Source organism: Phacochoerus africanus, chromosome 2 (assembly GCF_016906955.1).
Source record: "Phacochoerus africanus isolate WHEZ1 chromosome 2, ROS_Pafr_v1, whole genome shotgun sequence".
In the NCBI taxonomy this organism is placed as follows: domain Eukaryota; kingdom Metazoa; phylum Chordata; class Mammalia; order Artiodactyla; family Suidae; genus Phacochoerus; species Phacochoerus africanus.
In genome coordinates, this window is record NC_062545.1 from 122,270,089 (window position 1) to 122,284,632 (window position 14,544).

General features: G+C 45.6%; 1 protein-coding gene across 1 annotated transcript in view; it reads right to left on the bottom strand.

Moving 5' to 3' along the window:
• Positions 1–342: 342 nt before the first annotated feature.
• GLDN (gliomedin) overlaps positions 343–14,544 on the bottom strand; it is a 75,860-nt gene continuing 61,658 nt past the window's right edge. Inside the window, exons 5-10 of the mRNA XM_047766348.1 lie at positions 13,499–13,636; positions 10,897–11,034; positions 8,142–8,225; positions 7,927–8,052; positions 6,786–6,936; positions 343–3,350 (exon numbers count right to left, since the gene is read on the bottom strand). Coding sequence (XP_047622304.1) covers positions 2,873–3,350; positions 6,786–6,936; positions 7,927–8,052; positions 8,142–8,225; positions 10,897–11,034; positions 13,499–13,636 — 1,115 coding nt within the window. The 3' untranslated portion in view covers positions 343–2,872. The remainder of the gene's footprint in view (positions 3,351–6,785; positions 6,937–7,926; positions 8,053–8,141; positions 8,226–10,896; positions 11,035–13,498; positions 13,637–14,544) is intronic.

Below are 14,544 nucleotides of genomic sequence, written 5' to 3' on the forward strand. Positions count from 1 at the left end.
TAAAAAGTTTGTTTTCATTTTTAGCCTAAAGCTTCATGTCCTTTTTAGTTGCCTTACCTATGCCGATAAATGAGCACATCTTCATTGCATTTATAAGTATCTAGTTTTAGTTACTAGTTTTACATTTTTCATGTTTTCCTATAGAGAAAACCCAGTCCATATCGGCAATTTTTCAGTATTCAGAAAGAGCTACCAAACTGTGGGAGCTTGAACAGAGGAGTAATAAATAAAATTCTACCCCAGTGTTAGTTTTTGGTTGTGTTTTTTTTTTCTTTTAAATATTACATGAAAATTAACATGTGGTAAAAATAACAGTACGCTTGTTTCAAATTGTGATTGTATTCAGCAATGATTATTTTTATTGACTCAAGTTAAATAAATTACAACCAAAAAGAGACATTCACCACAATTCATTATTCAGAATCATTTAGAATCTGTGGTTACAGGTTGGAAATATGGCTTTTAATGATGTGATATACCAGGTCACAGCAGCTGGATGAAAACTGAAAAGCCCTATCATAAACTTCTCCTTCAGATACTTTGTCATCAGACAGTCATAGCCAAAATGCAGTCTGTGCAGGAGGAAGATGACTTCTGGTTCTTCAAGAATTTTGGTTGCTACCATATACACAATTAGTATTGTATATACTACTATTACAACTATCACTATGAAATTATTTTCATATTCTGGTCCCCTGAATTCAGCAACACATATTTTTAAATACTTTAAAAGACTTTCATTAGACACACTGATTTGAACATGAGACTCTATTTTACTTTGTTATAATACATGAATCTGAAGAGTATTTTGAAAAAGCTGTGATGACACAACACAGTCTAATTAATAAGTGGGGGGAAAAGTTTCAAACACCCATTATTTTGAGAACACAACAACAGCAGATTCCCTAATAGCTGCCTAGGTTTATTCAGGGGGTGGGGAGAATTAAACATTTAGATCTGTACATCCCCTAAGTTTTAAAATGCTTCTACTAATCAGGTATAAAACCGGGACTCAAGGCCACTGAGAATCAATTTGGCCCCAGTGAAAAGGTTTCAGAAGTCCTCACCAACATACACGTACTCGGTGAGGGCCAACTGCTGAAAAATCTTTACATAAGATTTTCCCTAGGTCCCCTTCCTGGCTGCAGGATCCCAGAAACTTTCCAGATTGCTCTCTATTTTCATTGGCCCTGCCTGACCTCAGTGCTGGGATGAAGGAGGTTTGCAGAACTGAGTTGTCAGAAAATATGCATATCGAATGGCATTTAAAATGGAGCAGATTAGTAGAAAATTGTTAGAACACTGTAAATCAGCTATAATGGGAAAAAAAACATTTAAAATAAAAAAAAGTTGCATTAAAAATAAAAAAATAAAATGGAGCAAATTTTCTCCTGGCATCCAAAGGGCCAGATCACATTCTTTAAAACGATATTAGGGCTAGAACAGTTTATTAATTGCTTTTTGGGAGGGTCACTTAACCTTATGCTGTTCTTATCCTTTGCCTCTAACAAAAACTCAATCCATTTAAATGACCACTTCTTAGACTGGAACAAAACAAAACATAACAGGTTCTGGTGAATAAGCCCTTCCAAGAATCAGGCTTACTTTACTTTTTTGGCCGTGCCTGTGGCCAGGGATAGAATGCTTGCCAAAGCAGTGACCTGAGCTACAGTATAGTGATAATGCCAGGTCCTTAACCCACTGAGCCACCAGGGAATGCCTCAGACTCACTTTATATTCTAGATCAGGGGTTGGCAAACTTTCACTGTAAGGGGCCAAAGAGTAAATGTTTTAGACTTTTGGGGCCACTACTCAACTTTCTTACAGTGACTCAACTCTGCCAGTATACAGCAAAGGTAATCACAGACTATAATATATAACTAAATGCCTATGACTATGTTGAACAAAACTTTATTTATAAAAACAGGCCATGGGCTGGCTTTGGCCCAAGGGCCATAGTTTGTTCATCCCTGTTATAGACAATAACCAAAAAATGGTGCCTCTCTTCTTTGATACTGCAAAGTGCTTCCTGAGGTCCTCGCCAAATTAAGACCCCCTCACACAGTATGCAGTACTATGATAGCAGATCCAAAGCTGTGACAGAAGAAGCCTACAAGACCTGAGGAGTCAGTGTTATGACCCACAGTGGGAAATCAGCATGATTAGAAATTGACAGGAATCTGGAAGGGACTATTTCAGGGTTATTAGGAAATATGCTCCTGGCTTTTGCTAATCTTGGAGAGGTAATCAGGAGCTGAGGATAATGGCCATTCTGGTGCTGTGGTGGCAGGTGCAGAGGGAGAGAAAGGTAAGAACTTAGGGGTAATAACGTACTTCAACAGCCTTAAAGGGTCAGTGCAGCTTCCAAGGCACCCAATGTGTCAGCACTAAGGAATTCATTGCTCAGGCATTCAGGCTGATCAACTCAGAGGTAAATTTGCTCAGCATGTGGCTAAAAGCCAAAAAAAACAACCCCCTCAAAGAAAAAAAAAATCCCAAATATATAAAAGTTGTGAGAGCAGCAAAAGCTAAGAATCACAGAATTCCCTACAGGCAGAGGATATCTCACCAATCATCTTAGCCAGCTTTTCACAGTACCAGTGGGGAAAATAAGACCTAAAGAGGGAGAGGGAACTTGCCCAGCTAGTTTGTGGAGGAATCAACAAGTCTCAGCCATTGTGAGTTTCAATCTGTTGTTTTCCTCTACGGAATCTAAATTAAAGGGCGGGAGAGTCACCAACCATATAAACACCTAGATCAGGAGTTTATGACAGCTAAGTACCTGACTGCCTTTAAAGATAAGTTTTCTGTTGGGATACTCATGGTACTGGAGAACATCTGAAATTTACTGAGGGGAACAGAAGACGTCCCATCACTGGTTCAACACAGCTGACAAAAACTGTACAGGATAAAGCATTAAATGGCCATCTTCCCATGAATATAGATTCTGGTCTCTCATATTGTACGATAACATGGCAAGAACAGACTGGGAAGTTCTTAAATCGAAGTTTGCATTGATCTGTTTCCCTGCTAACAAATCAAAGGCAAAGGTTACCCTCATATCTTTGGTGTCCGTGACGTAGAGGATCCCTTGGGCAATGAAGGCGTTGCCAGCCTTGGATTTGGGGTATGTGGTGTTGATGTGCTGCACCACAGAGAAAGTCCTCTCATCCAGCTGTGCCACAAGGATGCTTGAGCCATCCACACCGGAAGCGTAGATAATCCAAAGGCCCTTTTCATCTACAGCTAAATTGAAGTATGTCTTGGAATTTGCAAAGAGGTATTTTCGATCAAAATACAAGGCATTTTCAAGCTTCAGAGTTTGGGATGTTTCTTTGCCAAATTCAAATCTGAAATGTGTAAAAAAGTAGATATGAGTCACCATTTTTGTAGACAAGGGTTTTTTTTTAGGCTCCTCTATTAAGTGGGGTGGGTCCTGGGATTCTGCCTTTCTAGTAAGTTCCCAGGTCATGCTCATTCTACTGATCCGTTTACAGTGCTGTGAGCAGCAGGATGTAAATGATGGTGACAATATGGAAGTGTCACCTAATAGCCATGTGGCCTGGGTAAAATTCTTTAACCTCTCGGATCCTCAGATATTTGCTGACCTCCTGAAATGCCCTCTCAGAGCTGCCAGGGGCCGTAAATGATCTAGTCCATTCCTTTCATTTTACTAATGAGAAAAGGGAAGCAATTGGCCCGGGAATACGGAGAAGTAGCAGAGTTGGAGTTTAAACTCAGGCTTTTGATGCCCAAGTTTGGGTGGGGTTCTCTCTCTACTCTGTGATGGTGTTTTAAGACAAAAATTTCACAGCAGTCTCAGTGAAGGAAGTCAGTGGCTGAGAAGCAAAGCAGCAAAGTCACAGCTGTGAAGTCATTTTTATTGTCTGGTAAGTGACTGGATCAATGAAGTCGCAGTGTGGAACCCCATGACCCTCAGCTTCCAGAGGCTGTCTTATCTGGGAGACTCCACATCTAGATCATATCAGAAATGGATTCTATCACATCAACTGTAGGAATGAAAATTCAGACACTTTAAGCTAAAAGAAAACACTAGAGGGCACCATTGAGCAGCGGCAGAACCCCAAAGGACGTGAGGCTGCTGGTAGCAAGGAGATTGAAGCCAATTAAGAAATCCTGAAGTTTGAAAAGAAGCCAGACAAGAGTGAGGGCTTCAGAGGGCCCTGCTCACGCATCTTGGCTCTAAGGTTCTCCTCCTTCTGAATGCCCAGGAGTTAGCTCTGTGACTGGGTCCTGTACTGGCATCTAAAGCTGCATTCCTTGGTGAGACTTGTCTCTTCCAGCAAAAAAGGATCTAATTCTCTGCTTCTCCTTCCAGCCTGTGGCCTGAAACTGGATGAAGTCTCCCAACCAGTGCCTCATGCAAGCTTAGGGTCATTAGAAGATACTCTCTCTTACGGTGGCCAAGTCTCCTTTGGGGTTTCATTTACCCCACATTCCCCTCACACCATCCATGTGATAGCAGTTCTATATAAACACAGCAGGTGGGAATAGTGTACATGGGATTGAATGAGAAGCAATGCCACAGGAAGGAGTGTTTTTGCGGAGGGCGGGCTTCTGAACAGGAGGCAGGCCTGTTGTCTTTTTCTTTTTTTACTGTTTTATGCACTTGTATTTCTTTTTTGTTGTCTTTTTCTATTAGCACAATACTCTGTTCAGATGAGGTGGCTGGGGAGGTGCTGAGGTGGTGGGGGAGCCTGGTAGAGGGGGTGAGGGGTAGGAGGGGACGCCTCCAGCCATGGCTGACCTGTGTTTCTGATATGGCTGGTTTAACTGCACTGTGTCCTAGGAAGCCGGGCCCCACCTGAACCTAGCACAGTAATGCCAACAAGGTTGTTGATGCTGGACCTCATGGAGGGAGAGAGAGAAGGGACCCAGTCCTCCTTCAAGATCTCTGTCCCTAGTTTGCAGTGATGAGGACCATGGCCTTTGTACCAGTGGATGTGTTTTTTCAGATGGGGGTACAGCTGGACGACGATCAGAGGATCTTGTCCATCTTCACATGTGGTTTTTTTTGTTGTTTTGGCCATGAGTGGCATTGGAAGTTCCTGGGCCAGCCACAGCAGTAATCAGAGCGACACCAGTGACAATGCTGGATCCCCAATCTGCTAAGCCATCAGAGAACTCCCCATCTATGCATATTTTTCCTCATTTTTTAAATTGTAGTTAAATTGTAGTATATATATATATATATATATATATACACCCCCCTTTTTTTTTCGTCTTTTTCTAGGGTCACTCCCGCAGCATATGGAGGTTCCCAGGCTAGGGGTCTAATCAGAGCTGTAGCTGCTGGCTTATGCCAGGGCCACAGCGACTCAGGATCCAAGCCACCTCTGTGACCTACACCACAGCTCACAGCAACACTGGATCCTTAATGCACCAAGAAAGGCGAGGGATCAAACCCATAATCTCATGGTTCCTAGTCGGATTCGTTAACCAATGAGCCACCATGGGAACTCCTATATACCCTTTCTTATATCAAAAGATTGGATATAGTTCCCTGTGCTATACAGCAGGACCTCATTGCTTATCCATTCCAAATGTAATAGTTTGCATCTACTAACCCCAAGCTCCCAGTCCATCCCACTCTCTCCTCTGCTCTCCTTGGCAAGCCCAAGTCTGTTCTCCATGTCTGTGAGTCTGTTTCTGTTTTGTGGATAGGTTCGTCTGTGCCATATTTTAGATTCCACACATAAGGGACATCATACTTGTCTTTCTCTTTTTGCCTTACTTCACTTAGTATGAGAGTTTCTAGTTGCATCCATGTTACTGCAATGGCATTATTTCATTTTTTTTATGGCTGAGTAGTATTTCATTGTATATATGTACCACATCTTCTTGATCCATTCATCAGTTGATGGACATTTAGGTTGCTTCCATGTCTTGGCTATTGTGAATAGTGCTGCTATGAACACACGGGTGCATGTATCTTTTTGAATTGTAGTTTTGTCTGGATATATGCCCAGGAGTGGGATTGTTGGATCATATGGTAGCTCTATACTCATCTTTGCATTTTTAATGAGGACATGAAGATCAGCAGAGGTGGTGTCTCTCATCTGAGGCCAGAAGACTTAGAACCTGATGGAGTTCACTGCTCTCTTGATTTGCCCAAGATGACCCACTTCTGTCTCTAAAGCCCAGAACCTGATTTCTTTTTGAGCCATGCAGACAACCTTCAGTAGTCCTTGTGCTGAGCTAGGAAGCCTCAGCTGCTACCTGGGCACTGACTACATGGGTGGCCACTTCCCCTCCCCATGGGAAAGCGGAGGGAGCAGGGAAGCCAGCCTGACGAGGGCCTCATCAGGATGACAGAGCGATCTGAAGGCAGAGACCCTGATTTCGCATTGCAGTCCCTCGTCTTCAGTGATCTCAGCTGTGATGTGAAATTCTTCACACCTCATGTTTTTCAGAACAAATCTGATTTCGGGATGTGAGATCTTCCAACCAGAGGGAGCTCTGGGTTCCACTGCTTCCTTTTCCAAAGGCTGAAAAAGCTGCAGCCCTTATCACTCCAGGCCTCTTTTTCTCTGGCTCTGACCTCACTCTTGATGTCCAGAGCCGCAAGAAATCCAGATATGGGGCTCACTTGTCATGTCCTGTGGTTCATTTGGTCAGAAAACCCTGCCTGACCTGTGGCTGTGTGCCAGGCCCTGGGGACATAAAGATGAAGCATCCACAGTCCCTTCCCTACATAGCTAGCGTACAAAGTAGGTGCCGTCTAGGATGTGTAAGAAGGGGCTGTGGGGTCCCAAGGGACTCACCTCACTATGGTGTTGGAGCCTCCTTTGTGGTAGTAGAGAGAGTTGTTGTAGACAGTGTGCCCACAGCCGTGGAAGTAATATGGGAGGTGGATGAGCGTGTAACTGCCATTCAGTAGGGAGGGCTGGTCTTCGAATTCCTTTACCCTGATGCCTGCAGGAGGAAAGCCAGGTAAAAGGCAGTCACAGGCTGGGGATGAGGGAGGAAGTTAAAAGGTGAAAAAGGTAAGAGTGAGAGGTCCTGTAAGGGCCCTTGTTCAGTTTCAAGAGTCTCAGGCTCCCAAACTCAAAGGCCGATTCTCTTCTAAGGATTCTTATACTATCTTTCAAATGCAGTAGCCAGAGTTGGCTTTGTTGTCACCCCCTCCCATAAAATTGTATAAAATTTTCTATCAGACTAACATATGCCTACATCGGGAAGAGCAAGGCCTTGGCTCTTGTGCGGTCACCTCACACACTCCACGGCAGCCAGGCTAACTCACCACCTTCCTCTTGCCTTTTGAGCCACAGAATCCTTCTGAGCTGGTCATCTGGGCATTACTACCAGCTGACAAGTAAGCCTTGATGAGATGAAGCTGTGTAACTCAGCTACTGCTCTGACCAGAGGGTATGGCTGGTCTCTTCTGGAATGGGGCCACTGCTCCCACCATTGGCAACCCCTGACCACATCCCTTTGGGAACGTGTGACTAAGGTCAGGCTCAGATGGAGCAGACCTGAAAGATGGCACTTCACCCTCTCCCCTGGGCTTTTGGCTCACAGATATCTGAGAAGGGTGGCCCAAAGTACTCTCCTTAAAGAAAGATGGCAAAAAATTTGCAAAAGAATTTGCCTCTGACATTTCTTCCACATTATGGTTTTGGGGTTTATAAGGCCACCAGTCCTAGCGCTCTTTGTTTCCTTCTGGAGATTTTGCCAAAAACTGGATAAGCTACACCAGGAGTGTCCTCAGTCACATCCCTGTGACTTGAACGGCAAGGCAGTGTGCTCAACCATGAAAAGCATTCTGCTCACTCGTTTGGGCCTTCTAAGGCAGAGAGCAATTCTGATACAGCTGTTAGCAGACACAGAAATAGGACAGGCCTGTGGGGAGGCAACAGATGAAAGATGAAACACAGATATGGATCGTCCACCAAGTGAGAGCACCTGAAAAGTGTTCAGTCACCCAGATCCGTTCGTCACTCTTATTAGCAGACTCTCTTATCCAAGTCCCAAATGTCTCTTTAACTTTTAACACTTGTGTTGGATTTCCAATGGATGTGATCAGGGATTCTATCAGAAGAAGAGAAAGTTATTCACCAATTTATGACTTTAAGGCATCTGATTTCTGAATTTCAAAACAGGATGCTTTGTTTCTGTACCTGCTTGTGGGGAATGGTGTTCATTGACTTTCTCATCGGCTTTTCCAACCAAGGTATCATCATTGGGTATAGCACACGTCTCACCTAAAACAGCAACAACATAATCAGAGCAAACGCTGTTGGCAAAGTGAGATCTGTATCACCTTACATCTGGTGCTTTCCCCTACCTCATTCCAGACTCCAGTCCCCTAAGTCCCATGAGTATCCCTTAAAATAGGCCCACCAAAGTTTTTGCTTGCTTGCTGCTAAGCAGCAAGTCATACATTTCCAATTATTTCCCCCTGCTTGGTGAGTTCCAATCAGCGTTCCATGACTGCAGTTGCTAAGATAGTACAGTCCCAAGAGGATGTCAGTGAAAGGTGCCTGAGTCAGCCTTCTAAGCCCCTAGCAACCAGCGGAAAGAGAGGCTTACTGATGCCTTCCTGGTTCCTCTGAGTGGGTGGGATCACTGTGATGGTTTGCATTTTTCTGGAGGGATTTTCACTTTCAGGGAATCTAATGGGGAGAAGTGCGCACACAGCCTCCTGATGTAGTGGCCCACTTGACCCTGTTTTCCTGGACAGCTAGGGAGCAGAATCGCAGAGGAAGAATACAGCCCAGTCCAGAGAGACTTGACCTCCCCTCACCTTTATGTCCCACTTGTCTCTGCTTGAAGGCCTTGGGGACACAAGTCCTTAAGGGGTGCCTGAGTCACAGTGGCTTTGAGATTACATCTGAGCTGGAGTTCATCCTCCTTGGCTTGTCATTGTTCCCCTTAGCAAATGGGCTTAATTCTGACCTTTGGTGGAGAGGCAGCTGTGGGGTGGCAGAAGCAGGACAGGAGGCAAGGAGGAATACGGCCAGTGTAAAGACCAGAAGGAGTGGATTGGTTGGGGGGTAAGGACCCCCAGCCTGGGGGCAGATCCATGCAAATCTGGCTTTCTAGGAAAGCCCAGGCTCACTTCCCTTGGCAAAATCTGAGCATTTCAAATCACTTTGTGGTTGCTAGATAGAAAGGACCAACTCCACTGTCACTAGGGAAACTCAGAGAGTCAACCAGAGAGGTTTCTTTATCAGTAAAATAAGATCAGGGTCTCTGATCTTCTTTTAGCTGGATGAGCCTGTGTCTCTCTGAAGTCCTTTGTCATCCGATGAGATAAGAGCAGTCTCAGGCTCTGTTGGATTCCCCCACATGCAACTCTGCTGCTCTGAATTTCACCTGCAGTTTCTGCTTAGGGACTGGGGCTTCTCACAAGAGAGGGAGAGAGAGACCCTCCCAGTTCTTAATATGAAGAAAAGGCCCTCATTAAATTATGTGGTGCCCACCTACTCCTAAAGCTGTGGGGACTGTGGGGTGGGGGTCGGGGTTGGGGTTGAAGAAATGGAATTAGAGCAGGAGCGAGGGCCAAGTTCTGATTCAGGATGCCTGGTGAAGAGGACTCGTTTCTAGGAGGCGGAGTGGAAGATAATGGCCTCTTCTGTAAAGCAGTTTTCACAACTCTGAAGCCTAACCCCTGCTGACCAGCCTCTCAGTAGCCGGCCAGGCACCACCCTCACTGACCCACAGAACCTCTAGAAAGTTGGAATTCCACCAAAGCAGGGTCAGACCACCTCTCCTTTCCGGGGAAGGTTCCTGGCTCAGTTCACATTCCAAGGGAAGCTGACCAAAGTGCTGTGCTAGTAGAGGGGGTGGGGTTGATGCTAATGAAGGGTGACCCCAGGTGGGGAAGTTGATTAGACAGCCTGCTGACTGCAGGATAGGATCATAGAGAGGCTCTGTTTACTGGGAGTGGTGGGCTGGAGGTGACATCTTTGACAGCTCAGACTCATGCACTCTGACAGCTGGTGTATACCCCTTCAAGTGTCTTCCAGAAAGAACAGTGCACCAAACAGATCTGAAGACTGTTTAGGAAAGTGGCAGTGAAAGCCACACCAAGTGAGAAAGAAACTCTAGTCAGGACCCTGTTTGCCAGGAAGGGAGGCATCAAGCTGTGCCTTCTCAGGGTGAATAATAGGTGAATATACCCTGGCCACCACCTTAGAAGGATTTCCCATTAATATGGGCCTTGATTTCTCCCCAGCTCTCAACCCTGTGGCCACCCCTCACCAAAGAACAAGCTGTCCAGGCAAGCCAGTGATCAGGTGTCCTTTACCCTTGGTTGGTTTAGTCTCAGTGTGTGAATTTCTGTCTCTGAAAGGAAGGTGCCCTAAGCGGGGCTTTACAGGAAGACAGACCTGAGGTTGAGTCTTAGCTCTTTCACTAACTGAGTGACAGTGGACAGGCAATGTATTGGTGAGAACATGACTCCTATCTCATAGGACGGTTGTAGAATTAAATAAACTCAGCACTTAGCCCTGTGCTGGGACCAAGGTCAGCAGTCAAAGCTTAGTGGTGCTGATGGTGGTACTGTGGTGTTTTGGCAGTGGGACTGGGGAGTTAGCCAGTCTGAACATCCCTCTCGTCTCCATCTCCCCAGCATCAGTTAAGCCCTTCCCACTCCAGGGATGTAGGTCTGGAGAGGATGAGGAATAGTCTGGTGATAAGTGGAGGGAGAGGGATGAGGGAAGGAGGTGGGAGGCCCACTTCTAAACCTGCTACCCATCCTCATCCCCAGTCAGACTGCTCTAGCCGCCTAGGAGCCTGTTGCAAGGGGGGAACATTCACTTTGGGCAAAATATCCCTCTATTTGAAAGTCTGGCCACAAAGCCTGGATGGAGCCCAAGAGTCTGGAATCATTAACTGAAGAGGTCGTTCCCTGGGACAGGGGTGGGTGACCTGGGCACTGGCCGTTGAACATGTTTGGCTGCCGAGGGCCTTTGGATCTTCTGCTTCCAGGGGGCCCTGGGGGACCCGGAGGGCCTGGGGGCCCAGCGGGGCCTGGTGGGCCAGGTGGGCCTTGTTCGCCTTTGGCACCTGGAGAAAGAGAGAGGGAAGGGGGAGCTAATTAAAGAGCCATAAGTAGAGAGGGGTTTCACACAAGGGAAAAGGAGCAGCTCCAGGGAGGCTGGCTGAGTCTCCCTTCCCAGATATAATTGTCCTCCAGCACCTGCTCACACAGGTCGAGGGAGCACCCGTAGAAGGTGTAGAGATGCAACTATGTGTAAGAACTTTAAAAATCTCCTCCCCTTCATTCTTCCCAACCACTCCATGAGGCAGCCCCTCAGCAACCAGCCTCTTGGGGACAGTGAGTGCTTTGCTCGGGTCACAACTGGAATAGAGCTGGAACTTACCCTCAGGTGTGTCTCACTGCAAAGCTCATCCTCTTTTCACTGGCTGATGTTGGTAGCTCAACCCTGACTGCTTATTAGAAAGACCCAAGGAGCTTAAATACAATTCTAATGCCTGGGCCTTGGCCCAGATCAGTTAGATCAAAGCTGTGGGGAAGCTGTCATCTGTACTTTTTCAAGCCTCCTAAGATGCTTCCAGGTATGGGAACCACTGTTCTATGTGGTAGCAGAGATCAGGAGCCCCTGTCCAGCTGTGTGACCTTGAGCAGGCAGCTTAACCCTCTGAGACTGTTTTTTCATTTCCAGATTAAGTCTCACACTCCCTGTCCTGCCTTGTGAGAATCCGCTGAGGTCACTGGGGTGAATGCTCTGACAGCTGGATTCCCTACACATTAGCAGGTGGAATGCCCACACACTTCTAGCTTTAGGTGGCTAGTGTGGGTATAGCTGTTTGCAGGGACCAGTGGTTCTGGAACTTTGGTAAGGATGGTGCTAGGCTGGGATATTCAACCCTTTGGTTCTATTGTCCTTCCCTGGGCTGACTGGTGCCTCTTCACCATCCCCACCCTATAAGCCTTTTCAGTCTCTTTAGAGTGGGCGAGCAGTACTCACAGACGCTAGGGGTGGGTCTAAGACCACTGGGGATGGGGCAGAGATCTGTAGGCAGGGCAGACATGAGCCAGTCCTCCTATTCCTTCTCTGCTCTCTGGTCAGGGACATAGCCTCAGCTCCGCCTGGCCTCTGGAATTGGGGTACACTTTTCTGAATGGTTTGTGGTCATCCTCACTTGTTTGGTGGTATAGGAGAGTGCAGTCTTCTGGATGTGTATTCCCCTATAAACTAAGTATATAACATGATCTTATATTTTCAAAGTATACTCACATATATGTATATATGATCTTGTCAAAATACTTTTTTATATATTTTGCATAGTAAGTTCCCTGTTTGTGAAACAAAGCATGCTAAATATAATTTGATCTTTCCTTAATGCTTTGGTCTTAGTACAGTGCCTGGCAAATGCTAGGTGCTCAATACATTTCGAATAGATGGATAGGTGACTGATTCAGAGTCACTGTTCTGAACATCCATCATCCTAGTTTTTTAAGGAGAGATATCATGTCTTACTTATTTGCATATTCCTATTTCCAGCTACTAGCAAAGTCCCTAATTCATGAATGGTATTCTCTGATATTCAGAATATGGCTTACTGAATGCATTAACAGGATAGTTATGTTTTTATGGTATAAATGGTCTCCAAAGTACAGTGCTTTTCAAATTTTTCGACCTCTTCCTCTTCCATGACCCTCAGCTGTCACCTTCTCTTTCCACCGTGTAATTGTCTTTCTGAGGCTTGCTGTGCCTCAATAGACACCAATTAACTGCTTTTAACCTGGGCTGGAAACCAGAAAAAGATCAGCAACCACATCTGCCTCAATTCTATGTCAAAAGTCTTAGAAAGAAAAAAAGGATAATCCCATTGTGACTCAGCAGGTTATGAACTCGACTGGTATCCATGAGGTTACGGGTTTGATCCCTGGCCTCGCTCAGTCGATTAAGGATCTGGCGCTGCGGTGAGCTGTGGTGTAGGTTGCAGATGCCGCTTGGATCCTGCGTTGCTGTGGCTGTGGCATAGACCGGCAGCTGCAGCTCCGATTCGACTCCTAGCCCGGGTACTTCCATATGCTGCAGGTAAGGCCCTATAAAGACCAAAAAAAAAAAAAAAAAAAGTCAGGATATGGGCCTAAGGATGACCCAACCTCAACTCTGAAGAAAATGCCTGTGCTTTCCATCTATTGTCCTCTGAGGCATCTCAGATAGCTTGCTTACTTGTGCTGTTCTGGGTTGTTTTGGATTTCATAGATATTTGCCAAAAGGAAGCTCCCTTCATCCTAATTCTATCCATGTCATCCACTCATGACATTTCAACCTGCATTATCTCAACTACTTATGCTTAGATCTCAGATGTGGTCTCGCCAATGTTGGGGTCACACACACAATTGTTTCCTAGTTGAGAGCACAGAGCTCTAAAACATGCTGTGAAACAGATGGACACATAAGGCAGATAAGGAGAGAACAGACTTTGTACTAGAAACCAGGCCAATTTCCAGGCCCATTTGCCCTGGGAGAGAGCCCGAGTGCCAGACCCTTACCTGCAGGGAGCACATCATTGGACACGTCTCCCTTGTCTCCCTTGTCCCCCTTCTGCCCTACTGGGCCCTCGTTTCCAGTCAAGCCCAGCTCACCAGGATCTCCCTTTTCCCCAGGAGTTCCTGTGGCTCCAGGTGGCCCTGAGGAACAAAAAATATTCATTAGCCCATTGTACAGGACATTCTGGTACACTTCTTTGTGATATTGTACTTTGTACTCTTAAGGTGAAGTAGCTTCAGAAACAAAATTTCTAACATGTCATGACCATGTTAGGACAGAAGCATGGTATAAATTCATAAAAGTGTCTCTGTTGGATTTTTTCAGGTACATTTGGCTGGGCCAAGTGAATGGAGAGAGGAGGGAACCTAAGAGGGACACTCAGAGAAAGAGCAGAAAGAGGGCAAAGCCTAATCAGAAGTCTACGCCCCCAACCCCACACCCTCCCCCCAGGGCACGAAGGACTGAGCACTCTGAGGACTGAGGGGTTGGTTTGGCACTGTAACAGTAGGTGCTGGTATCTGCGTTATTTGGTGTATTTCTCACAACATGCTGGAGTGGTAGGCTGGTCAGTTATCCTTACTCTCATTTTTTAGAAGTTGGGACTAAGCCCTACAGTGGTTACAACTGAGCAGCAAAAATCTTCATCCTATCTACAATGCCTTTTTCTGTGATATTCCAATGCAAAATGTTTTTAATCAAAACATCAAAACAGGTAAAGTTGCTTTACGGCAGGCATTACAAGGTGTGGTGATAGTGTGAACAAAGGGTAATGGGTGACACTCCTAGGCATACGTCTGGACAAAACTTTCACTGAAAAGGATACATACACCCCGATGTTCATTGCAGCATCATTCACATTAGCCAAGGCATGGAACCAATCTAAATGTCCATCAACAGATGAATGGATTCAGAAGATGTATTACATATACGCAACAGAATACCACTTAGCCATAAAAAAGAACAAAATAATGCAATTTCCAGCAAGGTGGATGGAACTAGAGACTCTCATTCTTAATGAAGCAAATCAAAAAGAGAAACACAAATACCA